General features: G+C 41.0%; 1 protein-coding gene across 1 annotated transcript; it reads left to right on the top strand.

The window, feature by feature from the left end:
* Positions 1–1,017: 1,017 nt before the first annotated feature.
* LOC309585038 (interferon beta-like) lies at positions 1,018–1,584 on the top strand (the record flags this gene model as incomplete). Its single annotated transcript, XM_082301478.1, has 1 exon — positions 1,018–1,584. One exon carries the CDS (start codon positions 1,018–1,020, stop codon positions 1,582–1,584), a length of 567 nt encoding a protein of 188 aa, XP_082157604.1.
* Between the last annotated feature and the right edge of the window lie 8,666 nt (positions 1,585–10,250).

Genomic DNA, 10,250 nt, shown 5'->3' with positions numbered 1-10,250 from the left:
CTCATAAGAAAAGGCACAGAAGGCTCAAATCTGTTTACTAATGACCCAGACCTCAGAGGAACAAGAGAGTCAGAAGGAACAGGATTTAAAAGCAATAAACCAAATAACTGTGGACAAATACTTATTTGACTGGTTTGGATTTAAAAGATGCTTTCTTTTGCATTTCAGTGGATAAGAAGAGCCAGACTCTCTCTCACACACCAGGTGAAGAACTTCAGACAACAGGAGGAAGCATCGGAACCACAGTTTTCTTACTCTGAAATGTAAGGAATTCCTCTTTTTTTTACTTAATGCATCTAAAAATTGAGACTGATTCATCAAGTGATGAAGTAGAACAAAGCTACTCTAAACAGTGAACTATCAAAGATTTTGGAGAAAAAGGCATCTGTCTTAAGAGTTGTATGTACTGATTTTTTTTGCCAACACAGTCATAGCAACATATGCCCCTAGTGAGTCAATGTTGTGTCAACAACAAGGTTATTCTGCTAATAAAATTTAAGCCATTCCCCAAACAAAACAATTTATCCTACTAAAAAGATATTTGTTGTTAAATCAACAAAATTACATCTTGTTTTGATTGCATATATGTTAGCTAGGGATGTGATTTTTTTCCACTGCCATTTCCAACTTAAGAATAAAAGTAAAATTTCTCAAGCAGGACTGCCTCTTCTAGTAAGAATGTGAGCAGATGTAATGCTCTTACCAGATTCTAGCCTGTTAATCTGCCAATATCCTCTGAATCACTAGATTGACTGATTTACTCATTTTTCAATTAAACAGAGTCAAAGCAGAAATGAGCAAAACCTTTGCAACTGTGTGAAACTGAAAACCTTGGCAGGACCATAGCTGATAGAAAGAGCAATTCCTACGCAGTGAGTAATACCCAGCATGTCATACAGATAAAATAAATTGAGAGATGTGAAAGAGAAGCATGTGAGCAAGACAAGACAACCAAGAAACTGCAAGCTGACAGATTTGCAAAAAGGAAAGGACAATAGTGCTGACTGCTTCATCAGGATGACCATCATGGCTCAGAGAAGTTTAGTGCAAATTTGCATTATACTGGCATTGTACATCAAAATCTCATGTTCAGTTTGTCTTTTCCAAGGAACCAAAGTGAACTACCATATAATGAACTTTCTGTGGAAAATGGGTGGTTATTTTCCTCAGCAATGCCTCAGCGAAACAACTGATTTCAGATTCTCCATGGAGATTACCAGGGTCACACAGAAGAACATTATAAGGATCATCTACGAGTTCCTTCAACAGATCTTCCAACTATTTAGCAAAAATCTTCCTGTTGATGCTTGGAATACAAGCAAGATTGAGAAATTCCAAAATGGAATTCATCATCAAATTGAAGAACTGGAAACATGTATGTCAGAAGAGCAATCAAAGGCAAGAAACACTTTTCAAACATGGATCCTAAAAAGCTCTACATACAGCATAAAAAAGTACTTTCAAAGAATCACCAATTTCCTAAAAGATAAGCAATACAGCCGTTGCTCCTGGGAAGCAGTTCAAATGGAATTGAGAACATGTATTATAATTTTTGACAGCCTTTTGAAAAAAAAAACTACATAAAGAGGTAAAATCTTCTGGTTTTTTTCTTTTTAATAATACAATAATTTCCCCCTTCTTGATAGGTTTTTCATTTCCACATTTTAATAATTTTCAAATTGATAGCTGGGGCTTGTTTTCAAACTTGTGCTCTAAGTTAAACCTGCAGAGTACTCAAATGAAAGGGTACTTCGTATCACTGCTTCTGTAGTAGACAAGCTCTTTAAGAATACAAGTGGATATTGCTCCTGTATTGTCTCTTTGCACTATAAAAAAAGGTTTTGTGGTCTTTACACATAATGTAACAGTTGTTTTACAACCTGAAAAATCTACATGTGGACACTGCATAGATTTTATTTTTGCATTATTTCACTAATTCAGGAAAAAAGTACACGATGCAGACATGCATAAAGCAGACAGACCTTCCTGTAGTCTTGTACACCATGAAGATCCTAAATTGCAAAACAGATGAGAATTTAAGATGACCAAGACATCTTTAAACTAAAAAAATAATGATAGGTAGTCCTCCCAAACAAGAAAAGTCAATTACCAGCTTTGATTCTTATTTTGCAAGTATAATTGTCTTCATAGCCTATGGAGATATATTTCTGTTTCTCCAAATATATTTATATGGAGATATTATTATATTTATATATAATAAGAAATATATATTTTTATATACATGATATATATAGATAGATTTATATACAGCTTTCTATACAGCATATTGAATAACTACAGCATAGATTTTCAGGACATGATTCACAACACTATGTAAAATATGTACACATTCAATGTGCTTCAAGTCCATAAGCAGACAAAATTAATTTTAAAAGAACTACTGTATGAACACAGATATTAACAAATTTCTTCCATTCCTCTCCCATCTTTCTTTCCTTCATTCAGGCAGAACCAAGCAGTACAAGTTATCATCTTCATCAGTTTAACTGTTACTCAAGACACGTTGAATACCCTATGATCTCTGTACCACTCCCTATATATATTAGAAAACTGGATGACTTCTGACATGGATTTTTTCCACCTCAGGTTTCATATATCTTCAAGCATATCTCATTCCTTACATATTTTTATCATAAATGGAATGTGTCCAATTGGAATGTAAGAAGAAAAGAGTTAATATATTTCTGTGCCTTCTGGAACTGGGGAAGAAAAAGGGACTATTTTGACAAAAAATTCCAATGTACTGTTACTGTTACCTGAGGACAGAATGTCAACATTTTGCTAAGTTTGAGGGCTGGACTGTAACTCGGGTTGCCTTCCTTTCCTTTATTCAAATCAAATATGTATCTTAAAATCCCTCCCGACTTTGGGTGGAAAAAAAGAAAGGGAAACTTATTCTGCATGCAGCTATTGTAATGGAATGGTATCATTCCTTATTCCAGGAATGCAACAACAGGGTATTTACAACTGCCTAATTTTAGGCACCCAAATTAGACACTGGGCTAGGGAGATCAGGCCCACCCACTTTCCTCTCACATGCTCCTGCTTTACAGAGACAGGGAGGAAAGAATGGGTTTCAGACTCCTGAATATAATTCTGCTTTCAATCACCAACAGAAGAGCTTAGTTCTTAACTGGTTGTATAGAGAACATAAGATCAGTTCGGCACATAGATAATGTTCCCAACTTCAATAATCAGTCTCTTTTATTAATTTAAACACTTGGCAACTATGTTGACACTTAAGTGAGGTTTGATGTCTGCAAAATACGTTCAAGTACATTTAATTCTGATTTTTTTTTTTTAATTGCTGCTTTTAATGTGTGGTTACTGTGGGGAATTAACATAAACCAACTTTGGATACTAAACTCAAGGAAGTTGACGAACTGAAGCCCATGACCTTGAGGTTTCCCTATGCATAATGTATCAGGCAAGATCATGTAAGGTTGTATCAGTGTACCTATATTTATACTGTACTTTCTGTGCTCTGTTCTGCACTTGGATTCCAGTTTCTAAAATGTCAGGAGTCAGCAGAAGCTTCAGCAGATACCACTGGTAACAACCTTGCAGAGTCTACTGGATTCCAACTGGATTCTATCAGTTCTTCATGGGATCACAGCACATTTTGGTTAGGTAATAACAGCACCATGACCTAAAAAAAGCCCATCCTTGGACAGTGTGGAAACATTCACTTCCTTCATCTGCTCTTCTGGGAAGGTACTTATAGAAGAAAAAACAATAACTGTAACCAATACTTTTTTCACATTTCTTACCTGGAATTCAGTCTTAACCCTCCATGACAAACCAATATGCAACTTTCTACTCCTGTGGAAAGAGTTGCATTTTCTGAAACTGGATATGGTCTTCTACTATTTGAAGTCAAATAACTAAGTCTTGACTTTTTTTCCTTACATGAGTACTTAAAAATTAAGTACTGAATGTTTCTATGAAAAATTCTAGACTGTTTTACACGTAACTCTTACGATTAAACTTTTTTGTAACTTTTTATGACTGCTGTAACTGGAGACCAAAAGAAACAAAACCACATCTGTTTGTTCAGGTTTTTTTAGTGTATTGGCTTTGATATCCCTGTGAATAGACATCACTTCAATGTCTACCTTAATCAAGCACTCTAATACCATGCCAGTGGGTATAAGAACAAAAGGGGGTGGGCTGGGAGAAAGACACTAAAATGGGAAAGTGAAAATAATATTCTATCATTCTTAGAATTAGTAACAATTTCACAGCCACTTAATTTCTTTTAAGAAAAAACCAATTGACTACATTTCAAGATCCTCTTGATTTTTCTCCTGGCTAAAAGCAGAAAAAGTGAAAGTTCATATTCTGCAGGGAAGCACCACCTGAAACGATCACTGCTAACATTTGTACCATATTGTACTGATCAGTGAAAGGCTGTACTACTTTGAAATACAGATAGTTGTGAGCTGGAAAAGATAAACTGCAATTCTCCCAAGATGAAGAGCTGAAGTAAGGAATGAATTACCAAAGGGCAGGAAATCAGCCCCCAGTCACACTTTTCCAGTTTCAGCACACTGGAAGTACCACCCAGTCAAGGCCTGGTATCAGGGCTCATGAAGCTGCTTTAAACACCTGTTCATCACCCTCTCCAGTCACTGGTTCAGAGACTGCACTCATCTATCTGCTAGAATTTGCTTTAAAACTTTAGAGCTGCATTTTTTTTTTTTGGTTTTTGTATACCCCAATGATAGTAAGTACTAAATCACAAAAACAAAAATCCAAGACTATTGTTCACTACAGTGGAAAGAGAGTTATTTTTAAGATGGAAGTGGTCATCTACTACCAAGCACCTGGATATACTGCATGATACTATCCACAGAATTTACTAAAGTCTTTCTGGATTAAAAACCTGCATTTCTGTCAGCATAAGGATATGTGGAATCTTCAGAATAAAAAATCAAAAATCAAAAATATTTTTTTATTTGATTGTATTGGTGTGGTAAGCAAATGCCCTCAACAGCAGAAGCGGCACGTCTTAAATTAAAACTGTCAACAGATTTCCTAGATCAAACAGATCTTACAAACTCTTGGCCAAAGAGCCCCCTGCTCTTAAAAAGTGTGTTCCCATTCAGCTACTTGATTAGCCTAAGTCCCCTTTTATCTTTCCAGGGTAAATCAAACAACGCTGATGGTACACAAGACAGGATGATCCAGTTTTACATCCTTTCTTCCTCCCTTTCCCTCTTTCCAATCTCACATCCTTGTCCTGCTTTAATACTTTTTGAATCTTTTCCTGAGCCCATCAGACCAACAGAAAATTATCCAAAATACCTAAACAAGTTAAATCCATACTTTTGTTCAAAGGTAAAGATTTAAAATCAGGGAAGAACACCCACTGCATTTGAGAATCAGCACAAAAGAGAAAGGGGAGTGTGGTGATGCCTTTTCCTGGTCTTAAAATCAAGAGTCATACACAGTTAGAAGGGGAAAAGGGATTTTACCTTGGTATTTATTTTAAGGATCCTTAGGTGTACACGTCCAGGTCATGTGCATCAAAATGCACCCTACCGAAATGCCCACCCCAAACGATCAGGTATAACATTATAGGTTTTACTAATTAACATATCTATCAAAGATTCCCCAATGAGAGGCTCAAGTGAGCCCCCTTCTCTAAGGAACCTTCCCCTGGATGGTTCTATCTTGGTTTACAGGATGTGTTCTGGAGAGGACCTTGGGGTCTGGGGCACACTGATCCCCGGCTACGAAGCTTCTAAAATGTTAGTCTCTCAGTTTGACAAACAAGACCAAGAATGTAGGCAAAAAGCACCAGGAATACAGAAGTTGTAAAAAGGTATAACAGGGGTATAAAAGAAAAGGCAAAAATCTTCTTGGCATCTGTGGCAGCAAGACTGGGTAACAAGAACAGTGACCAAAACCTCCTCTGCTTTCCTTGTCTGGTCCAAATGCCTTTAAAAGAACCTCTCAGTTACTCTGTGCATAACTGATTAACTGATCTTCAGCCATACCTGTAGTTCATTGTAAGTATTTCTCCTTTAATATACTAATATACTAATTACCCATCACCAGAACACTTTAGTGGAATAGTATGGTGTAAATTTCTCTGGAAATAAATCTACTTCTAGAGTACATCGTTTAAATTTCCAGTTATATTTTACTCATTTTAGGTTTCTCTGTCTATCTTATCTGGACAGTCCTTGCCTAAGTCCCTGGCTCAGAAGAGGCTCACAAGATACTCATCTATCTGTCAAAGGTACTACTGAAGCATCTAATCCTGAGATAATAGCCTAAAACAGAAGAATGAAAATAACATTATGTTTTGACTAAAAAATATTCCATCTGAAATCTCAGTTTACCTAACGACTGATAAAGACTAAATATTAAACAAAGACCAGTACCATGTTTTTCCTGTAATATTTTTAAACAACTGCTATTCCAAATGACTCTGTGATCCTTGTTCCCAGGGCACTTGGACCTCTCTGCTTCTGTTTCTATTACAAAGCACAAGTACTTTCCCCAGGGACCTAAAAATGCCAAGTATTTTGCTGGCAGTCAATAAAGAATATTTTTCAGGAGAGAAACACCAGCAAAGAACCTGACGTGATCTGGTCCAGTCCCAAGTCTCACATCACTCACTAAGGCATTCTAAGCAGCACCAGCTACTACACCAACACACCAGCAAACTGTATAAAATCATCATTCCAAGAGGCTGGATGCCAAGCAACATCATGCTATTCTGCACCCACCTCCTTTTCTCTTTAGCACTTTCTGAAATTCAGTATTGCTTGACTGAATTCTACCTTGTACTTCTTTTCTTTCTTTCTTTCTACCCTACACCCCTCTTTCAGATGTGCATATTCTCTGTCAAAAAAAACCACAAACAAAAAACCGCAACAAAACAGTTTCCTCCTTCTGATGTTTGTTTTTTTTTTTTTTGGTGTGGTTTGGTTTTTTGTTATGTGGGGGTTTTTTTTGTGTTCCAGGAATGCTCTTTTCTGTGTCGCATGGAGCAGGGAAGCACAACTGTCAGAACTATTGGTCCACTGTCCTGGGTTGCAGTGTATTCTATTACCATCCCCATCAGCCGTTGAAATCAGGTGGGGCAGTGTTTCCTTGCCTCCTCCCCCCAGACTATCTTGCTGTTAATGGCCCATCATTGTCCTGCTGCATGACTCATAGATAACTCCCTCTGGACTATCATCTGTTAATGAGCCCAATCAACACCTGGCCTCATGACTCATTACCCCATTGTGAGATGCTCCACCCAGAGGGAGGAACCAAGCATCCCAGCGTGGATATAAGCTGAGGCTGAACACCAGAGAGGAGGCCTTTCCACTGGATTTCCAGAGGACAGGAGCTACACAGCCACCACTGGACCTTCTGAGGAAGAGCAGACCCTCTTTTCTACAGGATCACCGCTTCAGAGGACTGCAGCCACCATTCTAGCAGACTGCTACCACCACCCACAACAGGGACTCAGGTTGTATCTTGACTCTGTCAGTTTGAACCAGTGTTTTCTTTTAGTTTTTTTCTTTCCTTTTCTTTAACTTCCCCATTAAATTGTTATTCTGACTTGGTGCCTCCCACTGGTTTGTTTTCAAACTAGTACATAATTTGGCGCCCAACGTGGGGCAGCTCTGAGAGAAAGTCAGAATTACAATTTTGTGTTAACGGAAACCTATTCACCATGGTGCTCAGCTTGTCTATGTGGGTACTGTATCTTGCTCTCTATATTTTTCCTCACATGGGGAACTACCTGCCTGTAGTATTACTCCTGTTAAAACCAGGGAATGGTATGAGAATTGCTTTAATGGTTTATTATGTCTACAGCATAATAACCTGCGAGGCGATGAATACCATTCAGAGTATATACTCAGTTTTGCTTGGCTGTCCTAGTCTGGGCTCCTATGTCTGGGATCTCCTCAACAATCGCACCCAGCCCCTGGTGGGAGGAGTAGAGAGTGGTTTCTTCCAGCCTTTCAGGCCAGGCACAGCAGTTTTTGAAAATATTGAATTCCCTCTGGATGTCAAAGACGGCATAAACTTGCTGTCAGTTCTGCTTTGTCTTCTCTGTACAGCCTGCACCATGTACACCATGCTTAGAATCAGAGCCATGGCACAGCATCCTCAGGATGAGGGAGAGAAAAAGAGCAGAGCAACAAACATCATGCCTACGCAGACTGACACAGAGGAGAAAGGAACCAAATGCAAAGCAACAGCGTCCATGTCTACGCAGACTGGCACCGAGGAGAAAGAACCCAGATGCAAGACAACGGCGTCCATGTCTACGCAGACTGACACAGAGGAGAAAGAAACCAAATGCAAAGCAACAGCGTCCATGTCTACGCAGACTGACACCGAGGAGAAAGAACCCAGATGCAAGACAACAGCGTCCATGTCCACGCAGACTGACACAGAGAAGGGAACCAAAAGCACTCTCAGCGTCCCCATGCAAACTATCACCGAACCAGAATAGCCTAAACCAATTGCAGTTGCCCCCATTCAGAAGAAGAAATCAAAAAGCAAATCAGCCCGCATTGTGACTGACGAGGATGCAGCAGGACCTTCGCACCCAGCAGAAGAGGCAGAGCCAGAGATCATCACTCGGTCGCTATCCCTGGGTGAGCTGCGTGACCTGCAGAGGGAATTCACCCGCCAGACAAACGAGTCTATCCTGACCTGGCTGCTCCGCATCTGGGACGCTGCAGCCAATGACACCATTCTGGACGGAAGTGAGGCCAGGCAACTGGGATCTCTGTCCCGGGATGTGGTCATTGACCAGGGGATCGGGAGAACCCAAGAAGCTCTCAGCCTCTGGCGGCGACTGCTTACAAGTGTAAGGGACAGGTACCTTTGTAAAGAAGACCTCCAGGTGCACCAAGGGAAATGGAGCACAATGGAACAAGGTATCCGGTGCCTGAGGGAATTGGCTGTGCTGGAGATCATTTTCTCAGAAGACGAGAGATTTCCTAAGAGCCCAGATGGTGTCCAGTGCACGTCACAGATGTGGTTGAGGTTCGCACGCCTTGGACCAGAGATATACTCCCGTTACCTGGCAACGCTGCAATGGAGGGAAGGTGAGGACAGGGTGGGCGTCTTGGTGAACAAACTGAGGATTTATGAGGACACCGTCACAGCCCCGTTTCGCACCCATGTCTCATCCGTGGAAACAAGTCTTTTGGCTGAGCAAGTCCGGAGCTTGATTGAAGAAGGCCATCAGAAACTGAAAAAGGAACTTAAGGAAGAGATTTACCCGATCTCTCCAGAACCAACAAGAGTCTCTGCCATTAGGAGCCGGCGTCCCCCAACCAGGGAGAGAGGATACACCCCACGAGGTAACCTCTGGTTTTTCCTTCAGGAACATGGAGAAGACATGAGTAAGTGGGACGGAAAACCCACCTCCTCCTTAGCAGCTCGGGTACGTGAACTAAAAAGAGGGACAACTACCACAAGAAGCGCACCTAGAGTCAATATTGCTCCGGTCTCTCGCACACAGAACTCCAGACGGTACTGGAATGATAATATGACCGATCCTCTTGAAGGGACCTCAGGAACGTATTCACCGGAAGGGAGCAACATGCAACATGACCAGGAATAGAGGGGCCCTGCCTCTAGCCAGGTAGAGGAAAGGGAGAATCGGGTCTTTTGGACTGTGTGGGTCCGATGGCCTGGCACATCTGACCCACAAAAATACACGGCTTTGGTTGACACCAGTGCTCAATGTACTCTGATGCCATCAAGGTATGTGGGAGCAGAACCCATTTCTATTTCTGGAGTGACAGGAGGATCCCAGCAGCTGACTGTACTGGAAGCTGAAGTGAGTTTAACTGGGAATGAGTGGCAGAAACACCCCATCGTGACGGGCCCGGAGGCCCCGTGCATTCTTGGCATAGACTATCTCAGAAATGGGTATTTCAAGGACCCAAAAGGACATCGTTGGGCTTTTGGGATAGCTGCTGTGGAGACAGAAGATATCAGACAACTGAGTACATTGCCTGGCCTCTCAGATGACCCCTCTGCTGTGGGACTGCTGAGAGTTGAAGAACAACAGGTGCCAAACGCCACAGCAACAGTGCACCGCCGGCAATACCGCACCGACAGAGACTCTGTGGTTCCCATCCATGAGATGATTCGCCAACTGGAGAGCCAAGGGGTGGTCAGCAAGGCCCATTCACCTTTCAACAGCCCTATATGGCCAGTGCGTAAGTCCAGTGGAGAATGGAGGCTGACGGTGG

The sequence above is a fragment of the Coloeus monedula genome (assembly GCF_965178545.1).
Source record: "Coloeus monedula genome assembly, chromosome: Z".
NCBI classification, from domain to species: domain Eukaryota; kingdom Metazoa; phylum Chordata; class Aves; order Passeriformes; family Corvidae; genus Coloeus; species Coloeus monedula.
The sequence above is the reverse complement of the archived record's forward strand: the minus strand, read 5'-3'. Positions and strand labels throughout refer to the sequence as shown.